This window comes from Salvelinus sp. IW2-2015, linkage group LG4q.1:29 (genome assembly GCF_002910315.2).
Source record: "Salvelinus sp. IW2-2015 linkage group LG4q.1:29, ASM291031v2, whole genome shotgun sequence".
Taxonomy (NCBI): Eukaryota; Metazoa; Chordata; class Actinopteri; order Salmoniformes; family Salmonidae; genus Salvelinus; species Salvelinus sp. IW2-2015.
Window position 1 is genome coordinate 80010781 of NC_036842.1, and position 24341 is coordinate 80035121.

The 24341-nt window shown below is 42.5% G+C and overlaps 2 protein-coding genes across 12 annotated transcripts in view; both read left to right on the top strand.

The window, feature by feature from the left end:
- The window catches only part of LOC111962599 (homeodomain-interacting protein kinase 2), a 158933-nt gene extending 150513 nt beyond the window's left edge, over positions 1–8420 (top strand). For 4 of the 9 annotated variants that reach the window (XM_070443145.1, XM_070443151.1, XM_070443146.1 and 1 more), the window contains 4 exons: positions 3712–4050; positions 4354–4649; positions 4929–5104; positions 5934–8420. In XM_070443145.1, coding sequence (XP_070299246.1) covers positions 3712–4050; positions 4354–4649; positions 4929–5104; positions 5934–6422 — 1300 coding nt within the window. In that variant the 3' untranslated portion in view covers positions 6423–8420. The remainder of the gene's footprint in view (positions 1–3711; positions 4051–4353; positions 4650–4928; positions 5105–5933) is intronic. The other 5 variants (XM_070443150.1, XM_023985781.2, XM_070443147.1 and 2 more) reach the window with 4 other exon arrangements.
- Positions 8421–13823: 5403 nt separating this feature from the next.
- Positions 13824–24341, top strand: part of LOC111962600 (UPF0606 protein KIAA1549-like) — a 97772-nt gene continuing 87254 nt past the window's right edge. For 2 of the 3 annotated variants that reach the window (XM_023985783.2, XM_023985785.2), the window contains exons 1-2: positions 13853–14018; positions 14991–15272. In XM_023985783.2, coding sequence (XP_023841551.1) covers positions 15023–15272 — 250 coding nt within the window. In that variant the 5' untranslated portion in view covers positions 13853–14018; positions 14991–15022. Of the gene's footprint in view, positions 14019–14990; positions 15273–24341 lie in introns of all 3 variants that reach the window. The other variant, XM_023985784.2, reaches the window with a different exon arrangement.

Sequence of the window (24341 nt, forward strand, 5' to 3'; positions counted from 1 at the left end):
ATAAGCACTACCAAAACAAATCAAATCCTATGGATCAGAGAAGACATTAAATATTAGACTTGGTCAAACGTACCAACTTGTACAGTATAGCCTGGAATATCTATCTATATGTGAAGCCAATGAAAAAGGTGCATCAGTTTCATTGTATCCTGCAAACCAATTTGATATGCTCTGTTTCACCATGATTAACAGAATGTATCACTTAACATTCCAGGCTAGTTTCATTGTCCAATTGTGTATAAAGCCTGGTTAAAATGCGAGGTTGGATGTATACAACGTTCAGAAAGGATCAGCACAGCAGTGTCCTGATTGACAGAAGAGCATTGCCTTGTGACAGGCACTCAGAGTGCTGCCATGAATCACAGTCTAGAAGTGAACAGTGGGTTTTTTATAAGAAGCACATTTACTTTAGAGGATGAGATGTATGTAAGGACATCATCCCAGGCACGGCGTGTCACAATGATGATATGTTAGATGGATGGGCCTGTAGGAAGGTAAGCTGGATGCAGGTATATGAGTGTGTGTGTCTGCATGCAGGTTAATTAGCAGTGTCCGTCTAAGGACAGGTGTTCTTTCTCTTTCTCTCTCTCTCATCCCCACAAAGATGATTGGGAAAGTGTCGCACTTCCCTGCAGAACATCCCTCTACAGCTGCTAGTGTCAGCTGCCCTCGCTCCCGCTCTCTTATTTCCTCTCGCTCTCTTTTCTCCCCTCTGTCTCACGCGGTGACTGCTGCCACCCACCCAACTCTAGTCCCATAGTGGAAGCAGTATGTAGTCATGTGCAGTTATAGATATGTAGTTAGACATGAAAATGGGGCAAGGTCACAATGACGGTGTTTCTCCAGATATTTCACAGGTTCATGTAGTGATGGGACATTCTGTTGTGTTCCAGGAATTCTCACCCACACGGCGGCCATTACAATCCCATCATGCAACAGCCGGCGCTGCTGGCTGGCCACGTCACCTCCCATCCAACCACAACCAGCCTCTCAATGTGGGCGTGGCCCATGTGATGAGGCAACCGTCAACCAATAACAACAACTCCTCTTCCCAAAAAGAACAAGCAGCATCAGATGACTGCCAGGTAAGCACAACTAGGACCTCCTACACAACTAGGACCTCCTACACAACTAGGACCTCCTCAACAAACTAGGACTCCTAAACAACCAGGACCTCCTAAACAACCAGGACTCCACACACAACTAGACCTCCTACACAACTAGGACCTCCACACAAACTAGGACCTCCTACACAACTAGGACCTCCTAAACAACTAGGACCTCCTACACAACTAGGACCTCCTAAACAACTAGACCTCCTAAGCAACCAGGACCTCCAAAACAACAGGACCTCCTAAACAACTAGACCTCCTACACAACCAGGACCACCTACACCACTAAGACCTCCTACACAACTAGGACCTCCTAAACAACTAGGATCTCGCACACAACTAGGACCTCCTAAACAACCAGGACCTCCTAAACAACTAGGATCTCGCACACACAACTAGGACCTCCTACACAACTAGGACCTCCTAAACAACTAGGATCTCGCACACAACTAGGACCTCTTAAACAACTAGGACCTCCTAAACAACTAGGACCTCCTAAGCAACTAGGACCTCCTAAGCAACCAGAACCTCCTACACAACTAGGACCTCCTAAACAACCAGGACCTCCTAAACAACGTAGGATCTCGCACACAACTAGGACCTCTTAAACAACTAGGATCTCACACACAACTAGGACCTCCTAAGCAACTAGGACCCTCCTAAACAACTAGGACCTCCTACACAACTAGGACTCCTCACACAACTACGACCTCCTAAACAACTAAGACCTCCTAAACAACTAAGACTCCTACACAACTAGGACCTCCTACACAACTAGGACCTCCTACCACAACTAGGACTCCTACACAACTAGACCTACAACTATGGCCTCCTAAACAACTAGGACCTCCTACACAACTAGGACCTCCTAACAAACTAGGACCTCCTAAGCAACCAGGACCTCCTACACAACTAGGACCTCCTAACAAACCAGGACCTCTTAAACAACTAGGACTCCTAAACAACAGGACCTCCTAAACAACCAGACCTCCTAAACAACCAGGACCTCCTAAACAACTAAGACCTCCTACACAACCAGGACCACCTACACCGCTAAGACCTCCTACACAACTAGGACCTCCTAAACAACTAGATCTCGCACACAACTAGGACCTCTTAAACAACTAGGACCTCCTAAACAACTAGGACCTCCTAAGCAACTAGGACCTCCTTAGCAACCAGAACCTCCTACACAACTAGGACCTCCTAAACAACCAGGACCTCCTAAACAACCAGGACCTCCTACACAACTAGGATCTCCTAAGCAACTAGGACCTCCTAAACAACTAGGACCTCCTAAACAACTAGACCTCCTAAACAACTAGGACCTCCTACACAACTAGGACCTCCTAAACAACTAGGACATCCTAAACAACTAGGATCTCCTACACAACTAGGATCTCCTACACAACTAGGATCAACTAGGATCTCTTTGGATTTGAACATCACCTACAGTCCCCTGTCTTTCCTGATTACTATGAAAATTCTTTGTCAACCGGCGCTGGAGGCTTTCAACCTTCAACCAATCAGAACACAATAGCCAGCTCCAAGTTGAAAGTGAAACAAAAAAAAAATCGAATATTCTGTCTGCTGTTACCTGGGCAGTGTCTGTCTTCGGTATTGTTACTCTGTATGTACTAGTAGGTGCCACCTAGTATTAGGTTGTAGTGGTAGGTGCCACCTAGTATTAGGTTGTACTAGTAGGTGCCACCTAGTATTAGGTTGTAGTGGTAGGTGCCACCTAGTATTAGGTTGTAGGGTAGGTGCCACCTAGTATTAGGTTGTAGTGGTAGGTGCCACCAGATTAGGTTGTACTAGTACGTGCCACCTAGTATTAGGTTGTACTAGTAGGTGCCACTAGTATTAGGTGTAGTAGTAGTGGCCACCTAGTATTAGGTTGTAGTGGTAGGTGCCACCGTATATTAGGGGTAGTTGTAGGTGCACCTAGTATTAGGTTGTAGTAGTAGGTGCCACCTAGTATTAGGTTGTAGTAGTAGGTGCCACCTAGTATTAGGTTGTAGTAGTAGGTGCCACCTAGTATTAGGTTGTAGTGGTAGGTGCCACCTAGTATTAGGTTGTAGTAGTAGGTGCCACCTAGTATTAGGTTGTAGTAGTAGTGCCACCTAGTATTAGGTTGTAGTAGTAGGTGCCACCTAGTATTAGGTTGTAGTAGTAGGTGCCACCTAGTATTAGGTTGTAGTGGTAGGTGCCACCTAGTATTAGTTGTGTAGTAGGTGCACCAGTATTGGGTTGTAGTGGTAGGTACCACCTAGTATTAGGTTGTAGTGGTAGGTGCCACCTAGTATTAGGTTGTAGTAGTAGGTGCCACCTAGTATTAGGTTGTACTAGTACGTGCCACCTAGTATTAGGTTGTACTAGTAGGTGCACCTATGTATTAGTTGTAGTAGTAGGTGCCACCTTAGTATTAGGTTGTAGTAGTAGGTGCCACCTAGTATTAGGTTGTAGTGGTAGGTACCACCTAGTATTAGGTTGTAGTAGTAGGTGCCACCTAGTATTAGGTTGTAGTAGTAGGTGCCACCTAGTATTAGGTTGTAGTAGTATGTGCCACCTCATCCCCCTCTCATCTCTCTTCCGTCAGGAACGTGTCTGCGTACGAGGTGTCCTCCTCCCAGGCGGTACAATCACCACAGCACTCCAAGCGGCTGAAGGAGAACACCCCTCCACGTTGTGCTGTGCTTCAGAACAACGGCCCTTCCTCCGGCTCCAGCTGCGGACCTCCCCTGGGCTGTGGAGGGTGGGGACGGGGCGAGGCAGAGCAAGCCTCCAGCACCACCAGGGACCACCATCAGCACCACAACGGGCAGCGTCAGACCATCATCATCCCTGATACGCCCAGCCCTGCCGTCAGCATCATCACCATCAGCAGTGACACGGACGAGGAGGATGATCACAAGAATAGCAACACCAACCATACTAGGTACAGGTCAGCCATTTTGGGCCAGACATGAAACGCAGGCAGGGATCTGGGAGCCAGGGTTAAATACATGACAGGAGGCCATGTTTAGTGCATGTTTAGTTTCATTACTGAAAGAGCTGGGTTTCATTTCAGTTCCAGCCAATTCAGTAAAAGGAGTGGACATGATTGGCATAAGGGCATTTTTTTGTGGATTGATCTGAATTCACTATTTATTATGGAATCGACACCAACATTGGTCAGAAGGTTAGTAGGCTGACCATTACTATATGTACCATTACTAAAAAGTGATCCTCCTCCTTGCAGCTCATTCAAGCAGAGGAAGAACGTCATCAGCTGTGTCACAGTACACGACTCCCCCGACTCTGACTCATCCAGTAACAACAGTCCCTATGCAGTAGAGTCCAGGCAGCCCAACAACAACGGCTACCATGACTCCAAGACCACCCTGCTGGACAACTACAGCAACGGAAACAACCTTCGCTCCATCATCATCCCCCCTCTGAAGAGCCAGTCCAGCGAGGTGCTGAGCGAGTGTGAGCGCCTGATGCCAGGTACCTACACAGATATCTACACAGGTACCTACACAGATATCTACACAGGTACCTACAGAGACCCACACATCCACACAGACAGGGAGGGATGGTTGATAGTCTTTCTTCTAGAGTATAGGAAATACTATTATTGTTGTTTGAATTTTTTTACTAATGTATCCATTATTATCGTTGTTGGTACTACAAATGAACCTTCGCTAAGCTCTGCCCCATTGGTTACTGTTGCTACCTCGGTTCCAATTTTTTTTTGTGTGTGTTTATACTGTACTCATATGTTCTTTTCTTGACCTGGATTGACCTTTTGACCTTGTTCCCTTTACTCTGCAGATGCAATGAATCATCAGAATTCGGCATACAAGTTCAAAACCTCCAACGGCGTGGGCATGGTGTCTGGCAACAACCACCTGTCGGGGGGCGTGGCTTACCGACAGCAGCGCTCAGGGCCAAACCCCTTCCAGCAGCAGCAGCCTCTCAATCTCAGCCAGGTATGGAGAGAGAGCCAAGTAAGGACTCATCTAAATTATTTATATCATTATCAATCAATCACATGTATTTATAAAGCCCTTTTTACATCAGCAGATGTCACAAAGTGTTACACAGAAACCCAGCCTAAAACCCCAAACAGCAATCTATTCAGATGTAGAAGCACAATGGCTAGGAAAAACTCACTAGAAAGGCAGGAACCTAGGAAGAAACCTAGAGAGGAACCAGGCTCTGACGGGTGGCCAGTCCTCTTCTGGCTGTGCCATGTGGAGATTATAAGAGTAAATGACCATTAAGGTCAGATTGTTCTTCAAGATGTTCAAAGGTTCATACATGACCAGCAGGTCAAATAATAATGGCAGTGTTTGTTGAGGGTGCAACAGGTCAGTACATCAGGAGTAAATGTCAGTTGGCTTTCCATAGCCGAGCATTCAGAGATCGAGACATTAAGTGCGGTAGAGAGAGTCAAAAACAGCAGGTCCGGGACAAGGTAGCACGTCCGCTGAACACGTCAGGGTTCCATAGCCACCGGCAGAACAGTTGAAACTGGAGCAGCGGAATGACTAGGTGGACTGGGGACAGCCAGGAGTAATCAGGCCAGGTAGTCCTGAGGCATGGTCTTAGGGATCAGGTCCTCCAGGATGGGAGGGAGAGAGAGAGAATTAGAGGGAGCATACTTAAATTCACACAGGACACCAAATAAGACAGGAGAATTTCACCAGATATAACAGACTGACCCTAGCCCCCCAGCACATAGACTATTGCAGCATAGATTAACTGTGTGGAAAGTGAGATTGTCATTTGGATTGCACTGACTCCATCCTCGTATCTCTTCTCGCTCCTATCCAGGCCCAGCATCACATGGTAACTGAGCGGAACGGAGGCCACCGGCGCCAGCAGGCTTACATCACCCCAACCATCGCAGCCCAGGCCCCCTACTCCTTCCAGCACCACAACAGCCCCTCTCACACTGCCAACGTGCACACCCACCTGTCTGCCACCCACCTGGCTGCCACCCACCTGCCCGGCCAGCCCCACCTCTACACCTACACTGCCACGCCAGCAGCCCTGGGCTCCACGGGCACTGTGGCCCACCTGGTGGCAACCCCGGGCTCTGCCCGCCACACGGTCCAGCACACCACATACCACACACCGGCCATTGTTCACCAGGTACCCGTCAGCATGGGGCACCACGTGCTGCCCTCACCCACCCTGCACCACAGCCAGTACCAGGCTCAGTTTGCTCACCAGACGTACATCAGCGCCTCGCCTGCCTCCACTGTCTACACTGGATACCCACTGAGCCCCACCAAGGTGAACCAGTACCCTTACCTCTAGAGCCAAGCCAACACACTGGAGACCCAGACCCCCAGATCCAGACCCCAGCAATGCTGCTGCTGCTCACTCCATGTCCTCCCTCCCCATCCCCACTCCACAGACAGAGAGATAGAGAGAGAGAGACATGCAATCTTTATAAAACTGTCACGTTTACTTGAAGACATAATGACAGAGAGGAAAAAGGTAAAATGAAATTTCTATTATTACTTTTCTTTTCCCAAAAAATTCTCCAAAAGGGCCAGTTTTGCTTTGTTTTCTCTCTTGGTTTTATTTCTACTTTCAAATGAGAGTAATTTCTCATTATTTTAACGCAAGGTCTTCATAACGGGCCTTTGGGAGAGGTGGAGGCTTTTTGTTCTCCTAAAACAGCTTTTTGTTTGTTTTTGTTTTCCCGTCTTGAATTGGAAAGGGACTGTTTTAACAAGGGGTCCCTCTCTGGATGTTGGAATTCCCATCATAAGAATTCCCATGAGAATTCCCGTGAGGATTTGGGAATGAAGGTGAAATACGGAAACCTGCTGCTCTTCAAAGAATACAACAAATAATGATGGCCTTGAACTGTCTTAAACATTTCCAAATCATTCAATGTGTGGGGGAGAGAGAACGAAGCATCCCTCTGCATCCCACACCCCTCCTTCTCCAGGAGTCAGGAGTCTTCTGGAAATATAATCAACAAAAGACAAAAAAATAGGTGTTTTCCCTTTGTTTTTTAGTTCTCACCTTTTTGAGAAGACTTATGTTTTAGCTAAAGGAGTTGTAGCTGGGCCCTGTTTTTAGAATGTAGCAGTCTGCACCCAGATTATTTTATGAATAACTTTTTCTGATACCAATAGAATTTATTTGTTCCTCTTTTTTCATTGTGATTGCACAAAGTGGTTATAATAACATAGGCATGTACAATGTGATTGTCTGTGTGTGCGTGTGCTACTGTCAGCCATGTGTGTGTAGTCCACCTCTTGCACCTTTGTGCTATAATACTTGGAATCCTCCGTAGTCTTAGGTTTGACCATTGTTCCCTCGTAGTGCCTTACAGATATAACGACACAGTTTACTTCGCTGGAACCTTGAGAACCAACAGACTAGCTGGAACTGGTTCCTTTCTTTGACGTCTTATTGTCAGGGCAGATTTGATTTCTCTTCCAGGTGTAGGCTTAGCCCCTAGCTCTGTGTCCTATCCTTATGACAGTATACTACAGCCATAAGAGGTTAGAGTTCATATTTAACTGACCTTTGGCTTTTTTGTAAAGTGTACATGAGTTTAACTTGCCTGGGGTACTGAACCAAAGTCGTTAGATCAATCCTCTTTACATTGTGTGCTGGATATACATTTTTATTTGTGTACAGTATAACTGTAAGTCACCGTGGCGCACATACATACAATGGCTTTAGTTTGAGATGTGTTACTTTGTTTTTTATTATCACACAAGGGAGTCGGTGCCCAGGAATAATAGAACAGAGAAGTATCAGCACAAGGATCCAATTAGGGGTAATGGAAAAAGCAAAAATACAAGAAAGTGACTGTCAAAAACATTTATGTGATGAGTTCATTTGACACATCAATAGTCCAGAGTTCGAGAAAAAATAGGAATCTGAGGTTAACAGCTAAACCAGTAGAAAGGCCTGATGGGAAGTGGTGGTTGCTATGGCGGCAATCCTCAGAAGGCCACCGAGAGAGAGCCTGGTTGTTTGCAGTAGGGAAGCAGAGTATTGAGGACTGTTGAGAGGGGTTGCTGGGTAGGAGTAAGACCTGGGTTCAAATACTATTTGAAATCTTTTAAATAATTCTAACGTTTGCTTTAGAATGCCTGCAGTGCCAGATGGGCGGCGTTTGCAGTTTTTCAACCATTGCATTGCGCCAGGCAAACTCAATCAAGTGCAGCTAAAGTATTTGAAATGATTTTAAATAGTATTTAAACCCAGGTCTGGCAGGAGTGAGTGAGTGAGTGAGTGAGTGAGTGAGTGCAGTAAAGGGGGTGAGTGAGTGAGTGAGTGAGTAAGGGGGTGTGAGTGAGTGAGTGAGGGAGTGAGTGAAGTGAGTGAGTGAGTGAGTGAGTGCAGTTGACTGAGTGAGTGACTGAGTGAGTGAGTGACTGAGTGAGTGAGTGACTGAGTGAGTGAGTGAGTGACTAGTAGAAAGCATTTGGTTGGTCTGGGTAGGAACTGAGGATGGCAGAGTGGTAGTGTGGCATTCCTCATGTAAATGGGACTAAAAGAATAGAATGTTGGCATGGAGCAGGTTGGTAGTAACAGTGACGGTGGGCAGGAGTTACAGGAGCACTGCATGAATGCACACCTAACTCTGATACAAGTTGTTGTGTTGTTGTAGTGGTTTTGTAAAGATAAATGGAAGTTATTTAGTCATTACTGCCCTGATGGTTGTGTAGCACCTCTCCGCATAGAGAGAGACATGAACGGAACAGAAATGCTACTGCGTACACCTGGAAGGGCTTACTATCAAATGGTCTTCATTTGTTGACACTGTATCCATTTTGTCTTCGGAATCATGTGTTCACAGATAGCATACCACCAGAAAAGGATACATGATAGTAAGAGAACTGATTGGGCTGTTGCTTCTATGTGTTTGCTGCTTAATTTAATATCAGTTGTATTTCTCGTAGCCAATGATATATGATTACTATGTTTGTTGTAGTGTCCTCATGAAGTAGGCACATCAGAAATACTTGTGGTTTTAGTGAGAGCCTTCCCCCTTATCCCTTCATGTCATGCCATAGTACTTGCATTTTAAGTGATTATTTTATTTCTACGTTATTATTGAACTTTTTAAATGGCTGTAGGTACAGTATAAACTGTATTGTGTTATTTTACAGATTGTTGCAATAATTCTCGTGGATGTTTTTATCAGTGATTTGTTATTAGGCTCATTTCTATGTTGATTTGTAACTGGGAGTTGCTGTACAGTGATGTTATGTATTCATAAGGAGGGGTGTATACCTGTGTACAGTGATGTTATGTATTCATAAGGAGGGGTGTATACCTGTGTACAGTGATGTTATGTATTCATAAGGAGGGGTGTATACCTGTGTAAAGTGATCAGGCACTGTTGACAATAATAAAGTTATAAAGTTGACAATAATCTATTTGGGCCCTTATGGGTAGGTAGCTTAGACTTGAGTGTGTCAGATCAAGGTTTGCTCACTAAACTAAACCTTAAACAACAACATTTTGGTACTTCACCAATAGGCCACCACACTCTCTCAAACTGGCTCCACCATGCAAGCCTTGGGTTCCAGGCAGTCAAAGATGTGATGCGTAGCATGTATAGGTTGCTGGTTACATCATTTTCTTTCTGTTCTGTGGTGTATCTTTGTTGGTACTTTTTTGTTGATTTCCATGAGGCCTGTGGGCCTAAGAACACAGATAAGGGAGATGCTTTTCCACATAAGTGGTTGGCCCCTCCATAAAGAGGCAGACTACTGAAACRTTCCACCATAGGGAGAATCTGGCATCCATAGTGCACACCCTACAGTCTCCATAGCTCTCTGATCTGATGACATGTCATTTTGGGACCTTTCTTTCTTCCCACCAAAGAAATTCAACATGTTGATGATGTACAGTACAAACACAAACAATCCCCATGTGGTCTGGCAATAACTTCTGGTCTAAACAAGTACCTTTACAGCACGTTGAGTGTGCTTTGAGGGCTATTGATGGGTTTTAAGCAGATGTTAGTGTGTGAGGTGTACAGATAGTACAGTAGAACGGCAGTATGGGCACAACACACTCATATATGAATGATTCAAGTTGCCATAATATCTTAAGCTATTTGACTGCCAATTGCAGTCCACCATTCTCAAACATCTATGATTTGAAAAAAATATGTTTTAGATCTGTCACTCGTTACCCCCTAAATGTTCCATTACCCCCTAATGTTCGTTACCCCCTAAATGTTCCAATGTTGAATCTCAAACTTCTCTCTGAATTGTTTTACATGTAAGTGTTTTTTACGTTGTCAAAGTTATATTTGAGCTTTATTAATGTTGTAAGCAGATTCATTTGTAAAAAACAAAAACATGTTATACGTTAGTGCGCCATGGAATGACCTATAGAGTGAAATAAAGAAAACTAAAAATACCTTTAAAATAATGGTCACTAGCACACAATGAATGTAATATGTAACCTGCTTCATCTGAAATGCTTTAGATATTTCTGCTTGAGTGATCATTCATTTAAGTAAAGATTTGATTTCTACATTGGCGCTTGCACCGCCAGGGTTGTGGGTTAGATTCCCGGGTCCACGCATACGTAAAAATGTATGACTGGAAGTCGCTTTGGATACAAGTGTCTGCTAAATGGCATATATTATTATTACAAAAGAAATTGTTGCCATGCAAGATGCAATAAGTCTGATTCCAGCTAAAACAACTTGACTCAACATAAATTCATAGAAAAATGAAAAATGTTTCTTCCAATATGGGGTTTTCAAATATTATTTATTTGATTCCATTAAAACATTTTCCAGTATAATCTATATTTAGCAATATACGAGAAGCCCTTTTAACCCTACACTCAATTTTGTTTCAATGGACTTGCTATATTTTGAATGAAATAACATTTTAATGTGTAAAATATTTTAGTGTCGTACCACTTTGTTTAACGTGTTATGTGTTTCATGGAAAATATGATTCAGAGTGTGAGCATCAACGTAGATCCTTACAATTACCAAAATGTGGTATTCTTGTGCTAATGAAGTTTGTTTACTTTGAACATCATCTCTCCCCTGCTACAGTAGCCATTTCAATGTTAGAATAATGCCTTCCAAATAACTAAGCTATACCCTCAGAGCTTTAAGGTGTGGTTTCAATTAAAGAGAGCTGTGTAAYGCGGTCTTTTGGTGAAGCCTGGTATTTTTACAACTTTGTTGTTCTTGAAATACTTGCGCTACACAAGAAGTGTTCAGCTTCCAACTTTTCCCAGAGTGTGATTGCGAGTACTCTTTCTGGATCCTTGTATGAAATATTGTGAAACATTTCTGAAGGCATGGAATACATTGCCAGTTAGTCTTCTCAGGTCAAACCCCTCTGAAGTGACTTAAATCATTTTAACACCTTACCAGAATAGAATAATCACACAACCTCTCCTCCCCTTCGTGAGAGCTTTGCAAAGTACACTCTCCCAAAGAAGCAGGGAGGTAGGAAAAGTACTTGTTTTACAATTATTTATTTTATATGCATCACTGAAACTCTGTAAACTCAGTAATAACACATTTTTAAAGCCCTTCTGTATGAGTATTGATGTGTCTGTGTTTGTATGTTTGTCAAGGGAATCACCCCCTTTTTCACCCCCTTTAACCGTTTGATGCCCCCTTTAATGGAATAGGTCAAGTGTTGTCATTTGGCCAGTTTTTTTAAACATGTACTTAAGAACCAACATGTCATATTTTCTCCCCTCTTGCTAAAGACATGTTAGAAGGCTCATTTTCCGATTATGCACACATTTTGAAACAATTTGGTTTAGAAAATGTATTGTTTAGCTATTTCTTGCCAGCTCAAACCGCAAATGAGCATTGTACTAATGTCCTTGAGCGGATGGGTTATTGCCTAATGAATTCCCATTGATAAATCCCAATATAAACCTTGCTTCTCCATAGATGACAGAGGGACAAGGGATGAGATATAACAGTAAACTGCTGTAACTGTCATACTGTACTGTAGTCATTTTGCAGTAATATTGATCCTGATTTTGGTTTTGTACTTGAACAACTGCATTCACAAAGAAATGGGTAAAAAAATGATATTTTTGTACAAAGTATCAAAACCTAAGAAAGCATCAAACCCTGTCCTTGTTGTGTGTCCATTGCTGTATGGTTTTTCAATGGTGTTGAAATCTCATTGTTGTTCAGGCTATTATGTGCTGCAGTATTTCCTAGTATACTTTTTTGTTAATTGTCTCTCTCATTTACATTTTTATTTTTAAGAAGTGTGTTTGTTGTCTCCTTAATATCTGTTGATATAGCTTTCTATGTACCATATTCCTTAAACTAATATTATTGAGTATGTTGTGAGAATGGATATTTTACTGGCTTTATAGAATGTTTAAAGAAATATAATATTGAGAATAAGAAGAATGATTAATTKAACTCCTAAAGAGTTGAGTACTTGGCTACTAAGCGCTTGTGTTACCATTAAGATGTTGTGTGCTTCTCTTAATCATTTTCGTTGTAGAAAAATGGAGTGAATTTAAAATAGGCTTCAAAAAAACAAATGATAGCATTGTACATTTACAGGAGGATTTTAATCGACAACTTGGTCATAGAAGAAAATAGTGATTTTAATTGCCCTCTTTACTAACTGTAGGGTGAAGGGGCTGGCATTGTGGTGAACTATGTTCTAGCTTGTTATTCACTGTTACTTTTGATCATTTCTTCGGTCTCCGAGGTGAATCGAGTTATTCATGAGAATTTGTATGCTCACATATGCATATTGTATATGTGTAGAAATGTAATCACACTTTGTCTTGGATTTACATTAAACTGTTAAGTCACGGCACCAGTCTCCCGTCTCATACAATAGTCATTATTTGTAACTGCTGTGTTTGTGTTGGGGAGGGTTTGTGGTGGTGGTGTGTACACGTTATCAACATGGCAAATTGCTTGATGGTTTTTACAGACATAATGATGCACCTGATATAACCTGAAGGACACCTCACTGAAGGAGCTAGTTGATGCATGATGTTTCACTGCAACACTGCAAATACATTTATTCTAAATGAAGGAATCACCAATTTCTCTCAAGTATTTAATTTGTTGATCTCTATTTTTTGCTTTGACTAGTTCCGTGAGTGCAATCAACTTTACACTAGAAACCCTATAACCCCAGCCTAGAAAATACATAACTCTAGCTGGAGATTACTTTAGTAACACTGAGGTACAGTAGCCAGACTAAGCACAGTTCCAAATCCATCCTAGATGTAAATGTTCTACTGACCATTTTATGCCACTAGATGGCGATGATTAACCATATTTTCTTGCTGTGATACTAAAATCAGTTATTTACCCTAATTTTCATAGTTAAATCAAAGTGTTAACCAGTCTTGTGTCTATTTGATGACATCGTTTATTTATTGTTTCTAAGTGGCCTTACTATTGCTTTTGCTAACACATATTTGAAGTAGGGAAAAAAGTTTATTGTATACCTTCCCTGACAATGCTTTCAGGAAAATAAAAGTTTAACATTTTCTGTATAATACAGTTAATCAATTACCATTCAGTCTGTCTGTCTGCCCATGTAATAGCTCAAGGGATTGGGTGCATCGCACGAACGGTGTTGCGGTGAAACCACAGACGCGGCCAGAGATGGACAACCTAACACCCTCCTGTTTGAAGGACTGCACTGCAGCCAATGATCGTACGACGTTAGAAAATAAATATCTAATCAGGGCTCGGGGAGGAGTTATTGCAATCCTCAGGACGAGTGGCCAGTACGAGAGCGAAAGATGCCCAAAGAAAACGGAAAGGACAATGATATTAGGTAGCAAACTATTTCAAGTGGTATTTAGCTAGTCCGGTTCATTTGATTGTTTTTGTGGATATGAAAACGTCCAGACAAAGGGAAACAGAGAACGTGAAGCTCCGTTTTGGTAAAATGATGTGCTCTACTATTGTATGTGATTGGGACACAGCAAATGCATAGGATAGACGGGCACAAGATTCCCGTTATCTCTGAACTCCGAGCGCAAGATAGCTAGCAAGTTAACGTTACCTGTTTTAAAACTTGTCCATGGTTTGTTTGTTGTTGTATGTTGACTCGAGCTTGTTTATGAAAATAACAAAGTATTACCTGTTTTATTTTGTTATAAGATACTATGATATTCATGGAGAAAACGGGTCGGGAGGGGGACAAGGAGACAACTCATGACGAGTCAGTCAACCAGGCAGCAGAGCAGGCTAGCTAGCTAGTAGTGTCAGGATAATTTTACACATTGAGCCCCTTTAGGTACAGTAGTAGGCTCGCTACTAATAGGTAGCTAATGTAATTTTGGTGTATAAATAGCTAGCTCGCTAGCTAGTAAATAAGAATAATATTCGTATTTACTAGTGTTGCCGCTCAGACACACCCACACACATTTTCACATTTGCTATGTTACTGTGAATTCCCCCACACTTAGCTAATAGCTAATCCCTGATTTGCGCTTGCATCACCTTTGCCTACTGGCATGTCAGAGCAGATAGGTGTCTTCATCATGAGTAGCACGTTTCCCTCAATGCTCTACTGATTTGGAGAAAGCCAGTGCCTCACATGTCCTCATATGAAAGCTTAACCCAGGAGAGAACAAAGGACAGCCAGGGTTGACCTAACTAGCCTGCCGGCATCCAGCCTAGCACACTGTTATGTCAGGGTCCTTATAATGGAGTGGTTTTCAGATAAACAGAAAGCTTTTAGCCTAACGTGTGTTGTCTTTCTGTATTGTGTGTGTTCATCTTTTTTTGACTGCATGTTTTTCCCAAATTGTTTGCTTTATGTGCTCATATTGATAGACAGACAGACAACTGTCGATGCTCTCATAATGCATGGAATATTTTTTGACATCATTGTTTTTGTTTGCACACAGCTTAATCAACCCCTCTTACYGAAAGCCGATATATGATATGGAAGAAGGGGTACATTGAGGGAGATCACACAAGCAATACCTGCATTCTCCAGCTCGTGGTATCTACTGGGTTGCATCATAAGTGGATAAAATGCCATGACTTCCATGCAATGGAGGGTTTAAGCTTCTCTATGGGTTCATTGGGGATTTCCAAGACCGTTCTGCCCATTCAAGGCTTCGGTGCAGCGGTTCTAGGGCTGATGCTGTTGGTGACAATGATCACAGCAGGTTCACCTGCAGCAGGTAAGCAGACACCTCTCTCACAGACATGATCCACTAATTTGTTCAGTGCAGTATGCTGACATCAACTCTATATAGTCATTATGTAACAACCACGGATCAATAAGGGTTTTGAAGTTCATATGACGAAGACAAGTTAGTATTGACTAATAGGTAGCCCTTCTACTGTGTGTTATCACACACATAGCATGTTACTTTCCAGTCCTATGTGGTCTTAAAGCTAGCAAAATGACATTGCCACGAACAGCACCAGAGATATTGACATGAGCGAGATGCAACACTTTGCTCCCACACAGTCACACACAGTAGTTGCGCATGTGCACTAGGACCAAAACCCTTTAACACTCTTAGTTGTTGCAGAAATGTACCTACTATGCTGTTTACTTCATACATCTACATCATATCACTTAATTTACCTTTAATGTTTGATAACTTCCCTGACTCGTAACAGGTGGCAAATCAACAGGTGGTGAAGGCTATGGAATTCTATTTGAAATGTCAGTGTAATAACCCTCTGTGTAATAGCCTTTATATAATTGGGCTCCCGAGTGGCGCAGTGCTCTAAGGTACTGCATTTCAGTGCAAGAGGTGTCGTCACTACAGTACCTGGTTCGAATCCAGGCTGTATCCCATCCGGCTGTGATTGGGAGTCCCATAGGGCGGCGCACAATTGGCCCATCATCGTCCGAGTTTGGCCGGAGCAGGCCGTCATTGTAAATAAGAATTTGTTCTTAACTGACTTGCCTAGTTAAATAAAAATAAATAAATAACAACATTTGCCATATTGACAACAGTCTACTGGTCACGTACACATATATTGCAGGTGCTGTGAAATACTTATGTTTCTAGCTCCAACAGTGCAGAAATACCGAACAATACACACAAACCCCAAAAATTCTAATAAAGAAATTAATAAATATCAGAATGACCAATGTCAGTGTCCGGAATATAAATATACAGTGCCTTTGGAAAGTATTCAGATCCCTTGACTTTTTCCACATTTTGTTAAGTTCCAGCCTTATTCTAAAATTGATTCAATAAAAACAAATCATCATCAATCTACACACAATACCCCATAATGATGAAGCGAAAACAGGTTTATAGAAATTATTTCTTCAAAATAAAAACAGAAATCCCTTATTTACATAAGTATTCAGCCCCTTTGCAATGAGACTCGATATTGAGCTCAGGTGCATCCTGTTTCCATTGATCATTCTTGAGATGTTTCTAAAACTTGATTGGAGTCCACCTGTGGTAATTTCAATTGATTGAACATGATTTGGAAAGGCACACACCTACTGTATCTACAGTTGAAGTTGGAAGTTTACATATACTTAGGTTGGAGTCATTAAAACTCTTTTTTCAACCACTCCACACATTTCTTGTTAACAAACTACAGTTTTTGCAAGTCGGTTAGGACATCTACTTTGTGCATGACACAAGTCATTTTCCCAACAATTGTTTACAGACGTATTATTTCACTTATAATTCACTATAACACAATTCCAGTGGGTCAGAAGTTTACATAGACTAAGTTGACTGTGCCTTTAAACAGCTTGGAAAATTCCAGAAAATGATGTCATGGCTTTAGAAGCTTCTGATAGGCTAATTGACATCATTTGAGTCAATTGGAGGTGTACCTGGGGATGTATTTCAAGGCCTACCTTCAAACTCAGTGCCTCTGCTTGACATCATGGAAAAATCAAAAGAAATCAGGAAAAATTATTGCAAGTCTGGTTCATCCTTGGGAGCAATTTACAAACACCTGAAGGTACCACGTTCATCTGTACAAACAATAGTACGCAAGTWTAAACACCATGGGACCACGCAGCCGTCATACCACTCAGGAAGGAGACGCGTTCTGTTTCCTAGAGATGAACGTACTTTGGTGCGAAAAGTGCAAATCAATCCCAGAACAGCAGCAAAGGACCTTGTGAAGATGCTGGAGGTAACAGGTACAAAAGTATCTATATCCACAGTAAAACGAGTCCTATATTGACATAACCTGAAAGGCCGCTCAGCAAGAACGAAGCCACTGCTCCAAAACGGCCATAAAAAAAAGCCAGACTACGGTTTGCAACTGCACATGGGAACAAAGATCGTACTTTTTGGAGAATGGCCCTCTGGTCTGATGAAACAAAAATAGAACTGTTTGGCCATAATGACCATCGTTATGTTTGGAGGAAAAGGGGGAAGGCTTGCAAGCCGAAGAACACCATCCCAACTGTGACGCACGGGGKTGGCAGCATCATGTTATGGGGGTGCTTTGCTGCAGGAGGGAATGGCGCACTTCACAAAATGAATGGCATCATGAGGAAGAAAAATTATTTGGATATATTGAAGCAACATCTCAAGACATCAGTCAGGAAGTTAAAGCTTGGTCGCAAGTGGGTCTTCCAAATGGACAATGACCCCAAGCATACTTCCAAAGTTGTGGCAAAATGGCTTAAGGACAACAACGTCAAGGTATTGGAGTGGCCATCACAAAGCCCTGACCTCAATCCCATAGAACATTTGTGGGCAGAACTGAAAAAGCGTGTGCGAGCAAGGAGGCCTACAAACCTGATTCAGTTACACCAGCTCTGTCAGGAGGAATGGGCCAAAATTCACCCAACTTATCGTGGGAAGCTTGTGGAAGGCTACCCGAAACATATAATCCAAGTTCAACAATTTAAAGGCAATGCTACCAAATACTAATTGAGTGTAAACTTCTGACCCACTGGGAATGTGATGAATGAAATAAAAGCTGAAATAAATCATTCTCTCTTCTATTATTCTGACATTTCACATTCTTAAAATAAAGTTGTGATCCTAACTGACCTAAGACAGGGACTTTTTTACTAGGATTAAATGTCAGGAATGGTGAAAAACTGAGTTTAAATGTATTTGGCTAAGGTGTATGTAAACGTCCAACTTCAACTGTATATAAGGTCCCACAGTTGACAGTGCATGTCAGAGCACAAACCAAGCCATGAGGTCAAAGGAATTGGCCGTCGACCTCAGAGACAGGATTGTGTCGAGGCACAGATCTGGGGAAGGGTACCAAAACATTTCTGTAGCATTGAAGGTCCCCAAGAACACAGTGGCCTCCATCATTCTTAAATGGAAGATGTTTGGAACCACCAAGACTCTTCCTAGAGCTGGCCCGCCCTGCCAAACTGAGCAATCGGGGGAGAAGGGCCTTGGTCAGGGAGTTGACCAAGAACCTGATGGTCACTGACAGAGCTCTAGAGTTCCTCTGTGAAGATTGGAGAACCTCCCAGAACGACAACCATCTCTGCAGCAGTCCACCAATAAGGGCTTTATGGTAGAGTAGCCAGACGGAAGCCACTCCTCAGTAAAAGGCACATGACAGCCCACTTGGAGTTTGGCAAAAGGCACCTAAACATTCTCAGACCATGAGAAACAAGATTCCCTGGTCTGATGAAACCAAGATCGAACTCTTTGGCCTGAATGCCAAGCATCACGTCTGGAGGAAACCTGGCACCATCCCCATGGTGAAGCATGGTGGTGGCAGCATCATGCTGTGGGGTTGTTTTTCAGCGGCAGGGACTGGGAGACTAGTCAGGATCAAGGATGAACGGAGCAAAGAACAGAAAGATCCTTGATGAAAACCTGCTCAGGACCTCAGACTAGGTCGAAGGTTCAACAGGACAATGACCCCTAAGCACACAGCCAAGACTGAGTGGCCCAGCCAGAGCTTGGACTTGAACCCGATCGAACATCTCTGAAGAGACCTGAAAATAGCTTTGCAGCAACGCTCCTCGTCCAACCTGACAGAGCTTGAGAGGATTTGCAGAGAATGATGGGAGAATCTCCCCAAATACAGGTGTGCCAAGCTTGTTGCGTCAGACCCAAGAAGAATCTATGCTGTAATCGCTGCCAAAGGTGCTTCAACAAAGTACTGAGTAAAGGGTCTGAATACTTATGTAAATGTCATATTCCAATTTATTTTTAATAAATTAGCAAAAATGTCTAAACCTGTTTTTGCTTTGTCATTATGGGGTATTGTGTGTAGATTTGGTGAGGGGGGGGAAAAAACAATTTAATCAGTTTTAGAAWAAAGCTACAAAGTAACAAAATGTGGAAAAAGTCAAGGGGTCTGAATACTTTCTGAAGTCACTGTATATGCTGGTGTGTATTGACAGTATGGACACAGTGGACAGTACCGGTATATGAATAGAAAAGGTGTGCTCAGCAGTAGTTATATAGGATAAGCCTTGACGAGAATACTGTATAAATGAGGTGGGTACAACTATATAAACATTATATGAGGCTGTCATTTTTTAAATTTCACCTTTATTTAACCAGGTAGGCTCGTTGAGAACAAGTTCTCATTTGCAACTGCGACCTGGCCAAGATAAAGAAAAGCAGTTCGAAACATACAACAACACAAAGTTACACATGGAATAAACAAACATACAGTCAATAATACATTAGAAAAAGTCTATATACAGTATGTGCAAATGAGGTAGGATAAGGGAGGTAAGGCAATAAATAGGCCATGGTGGCAAAGTAATTACAATATAGCAATTAAACACTGGAATGGTAGATGTGCAGAATATGTGTATATATATATGAATGTGCAAGTAGAGCTACTAGGGTGCAAAGGAGTAAGATAAATAAATAAATACCTTATGGGGATGAGGTAGTTGGCTGGGCTATTTACAGATGGGCTATGTACAGGTGCAGTGATCTGTGAGCTGCTCTGACAGCTGGTGCTTAAAGCTAGTGAGGGAGATATGAGTCTCCAGCTTCAGTGATTTTTGCAGTTCGTTCCGGTCATTGGCAGCAGAGAACTGGAAGGAAAGGCGGCCAAAGGAAGAATTGGCTTTGGGGTTGACCAGTGAGATATACCTGCTGGAGCGCGTGCTATGGGTGGGTGCTGCTATGGGACCAGTGAGCTGAGATAAGGCGGGGCTTTACCTAGCAGAGACTTGTAGATGACCTGGAGCCAGTGGGTTTGGCGACGAGTATGAAGCGAGGGCCAGCCAACGAGAGCGTACAGGTCGCAGTGGTGGGTAGTATATATGGCTTTGGTGACAAAACGGATGGCACTGTGATAGACTTGCATCCAATTTGTTGACTGGGTGTTGGAGGCTATTTTGTAAATGACATCGTCGAGGATCGGTAGGATGGTCAGTTTTACGAGGGTATGTTTGGCAGCATGAGGGAAGGATGCTTTGTTTGCGAAAATAGGAAGCCGATTCTAGATTTCATTTTGGATTGGTGATGCTTAATGTGAGTCTGGAAGGAGAGTTTACAGTCTAACCAGACACCTAGAATATGTGGACAACTACAAATACCTAAGTCAGAACCGTCCAGAGTAGAGGTCGACCGATTATGATTTTTCAACGCCGATACCGATTATTGGAGGACAAAAAAAAACCGATGCCGATTTATAAAAATAAAACAATTTTTAAATTTATTATATACTGATATATATATATATATATACAGTGGGGAGAACAAGTATTTGATACACTGACGATTTTGCAGGTTTTCCTACTTACAAAGCATGTAGAGGTCTGTAAATTTTATCATAGGTACACTTCAACTGTGAGAGAAGGAATCTAAAACAAAAATCCAGAAAATCACATTGTATGATTTTTAAGTAATTAATTGGCATTTTATTGCATGACATAAGTATTTGATACATCAGAAAAGCAGAACTTAATATTTGGTACAGAAACCTTAGTTTGCAATTACAGAGATCATACGTTCCTGTAGTTCTTGACCAGGTTTGCACACACTGCAGCAGGGTTTTGGCCCACTCCTCCATACAGACCTTTCCAGATCCTTCAGGTTTCGGGGCTGTCGCTGGGCAATACGGACTTTCGGCTCCCTCCAAAGATTTTCTATTGGGTTCAGTCTGGAGACTGGCTAGCCACTCCAGGACCTTGAGATGCTTCTTACGGAGCCACTCCTTAGTTGCCCTGGCTGTGTGTTTCGGGTCGTTGTCATGCTGGAAGACCCAGCCACGACCCATCTTCAATGCTCTTACTGAGGGAAGGAGGTTGTTGGTCAAGATCTCGCGATACATGGCCCCATCCATCCTCTCCTCAATACGGTGCAGTTGTCCTGTCCCCTTTGCAGAAAAGCATCCCCAAAGAATGATGTTTCCACCTCCATGCTTCACGGTTGGGATGGTGTTCTTGGGTTGTACTCATCCTTCTTCTTCCTCCAAACACGGCGAGTGGAGTTTAGACCAAAAAGCTCTATTTTTGTCTCATCAGACCACATGACCTTCTCCCATTCCTCCTCTGGATCATCCAGATGGTCATTGCAAACTTCAGACGGGCCTGGACATGCGCTGGCTTGAGCAGGGGACCTTGCGTGCGCTGCAGGATTTTAATCCATGACGGCGTAGTGTGTTACTAATGGTTTTCTTTGAGACTGTGGTCCAGCTCTCTTCAGGTCATTGACCAGGTCCTGCCGTGTAGTTCTGGGCTGATCCCTCACATTCCTCATGATCATTGATGCCCCACGAGGTGAGATCTTGCATGGAGCCCCAGACCGAGGGTGTTGACCGTCATCTTGAACTTCTTCCATTCTAATAATTGGGCCAACAGTTGTTGTTTTCTCACCAAGCTGCTTGCCTATTGTCCTGTAGCCCATCCCAGCCTTGTACAGGTCGACAATTTATCCCTGATGTCCTTACACAGCTCTCTGGTCTTGGCCATTGTGGAGAGGTTGGAGTCTGTTTGATTGAGTGTGTGACAGGTGTCTTTTATACAGGTAACGAGTTCAAACAGGTGCAGTAATACAGGTAATGAGTGGAGAACAGGAGGGCTTCTTAAAGAAAAACTAACAGGTCTGTGAGAGCCGGAATTCTTACTGGTTGGTAGGTGATCAAATACTTATGTCATGCAATAAAATGCAAATTAATTACTTAAAAATCATACAATGTGATTTCTGGATTTTTGTTTTAGATTCCGTCTCTCACAGTTGAAGTGTACCTATGATAAAAATGACAGACCTCTACATGCTTTGTAAGTAGGAAAACCTGCAAAATCGGCAGTGTATCAAATACTTGTTCTCCCCACTGTATATATATATCATACACACACACACACACACACATCTTTGTAATAATGACAATTGCAACAATACTGAATGAACACTTTTATTTTAACTTAATATAATACAAAATAAAATCAATTTAGTCTCAAATAACATGAGAACATATGTTAAAACGAACCACCAGCTTTCATGGGTCTTCAATATTCCCAGTTAAGAAGTTTTAGGGAGAGTGCAGAAGACATGAACGGTAAAATAACGAAGGAACCCCTTTCAAGTTCAGCCGCAAGTTATTACAGGAATTAAAACGCGTCGACTATTCTCTCTAAACCATATACCTTTGACTAATCCGTAAACTATCACCCGAAAACAAAACGTTTATTCCGTTCCGTATTTTATCTAACGGGTGGCATCCATGAGTCTAAATATTCCTGTTACATTGCACAACCTTCAATTTATGTCATAATTACGTAAAATTCTGGCAAATTAGTTCGCAAAGAGCCAGGCGGCCCAAACTGTTGCATATACCCTGACTCTGCGTGCAATGAACGCAAGAGAAATGACACTTTCACCTGGTTAATATTGCCTGCTAACCTGGATTTCTTTTAGCTAAATATGCAGGTTAAAAATATATACTTGTGTATTGATTTTAAGAAAGGCATTGATGTTTATGGTTAATACACATTGGAGCAATGACAGTCATTGATTGATTGTTTTTTATAAGATAAGTTTAATGCTAGCTAGCAACTTACCTTAGCTTACTGCATTCGCGTAACAGGCAGGCTCCTCGTGGAGTGCAATGTAATCAGGTGTTAGAGCATTGGACTAGTTAACTGTAAGGTTGCAAGATTGGATCCCCCGAGCTGACAAGGTAAAAAATCTGTCATTCTGCCCCTGAACGAGGCAGAACGTTCCTAGGCCGTCATTGAAAATAAGAATGTGTTCTTAACTGACTTGCCTAGTTAAATAAAGATAAATAAAAGGTGTAACAACAAAAAAAAAATCTGCAAATCGGCGCACAAAAATACCGATTTCCGATTGTTATGAAAACTTGAAATAGGCCCAAATAATCGGCCATTCCGATTAATCGGTCAACCTCTAGTCCAGAGTAGTGATGCTGGACGGGCGGGCAGGTGCGGGCAGCGATCGGCTGAAGAGCATGCATTTAGTTTTACTTGCATTTAAGGCATTGAAGCTCGTCTGGAGGTTAGTAACACAGTGTCCAAAGAAGGGTAGAGGAATAAAGAATGGTCGTCTGCGTAGAGGTGGATCAGAGAATCACCCGCAGCAAGAGCGACATCATTGATGTGTACAGAGAAGAGAGTTGGCCCGAGAATTGAACCCTGTGGCATCCCCATAGAGACTGCCAGAGGTCCGGACAACAGGCCCTCCGATTAACACACTGAACTCTATCAGAGAAGTGGTTGGTGAACCAGGCGAGGCAATCATTTGAGAAACCAAGGCTGTTGAGTCTGCTGATAAGAATGTGGTGATTGACAGAGTCGCAAGCCTTGACCAGGTCGATGAATACAGCTGCACAGTAATGTCTCTTATCGATGGCTGTTATGATATAATTTAGGATCTTGAGTGTGGCTGAGGTGCACCCATGACCAGCTCTGAAACCAGATTGCATAGCGGAGAAGTTACGGTGGGATTCGAAATGGTCGGTAATCTGTTTGTTAACTTGGCATGTGTCAATTTGGCATGTGTCAATACAAACAGAAAAGCAATTTTAAGCTAGATCCCTGCAATGTCTCATTGAAGAGACGTGTATGAATGAGTGAAGGACTAAAACGTAATTATGATAAGTGTATCATATTACGTATTGGATCTTTAAAATACACAACTTTTCCATTACCCTGCAGTTTACCTATATAATGGGCTGACGGTGAAGTAGACATACTTGATATTCATATCGCAAAATATATAAATGAGCTCTCCACAATGAATTTGAATAGAAAACTAGTAAAAATAGACAAGATCCTACAGCCATGGAGAGGTAAATACCTGCCTATTTATGGAAAAATTACACTGATTAACTCCTTAGTCATA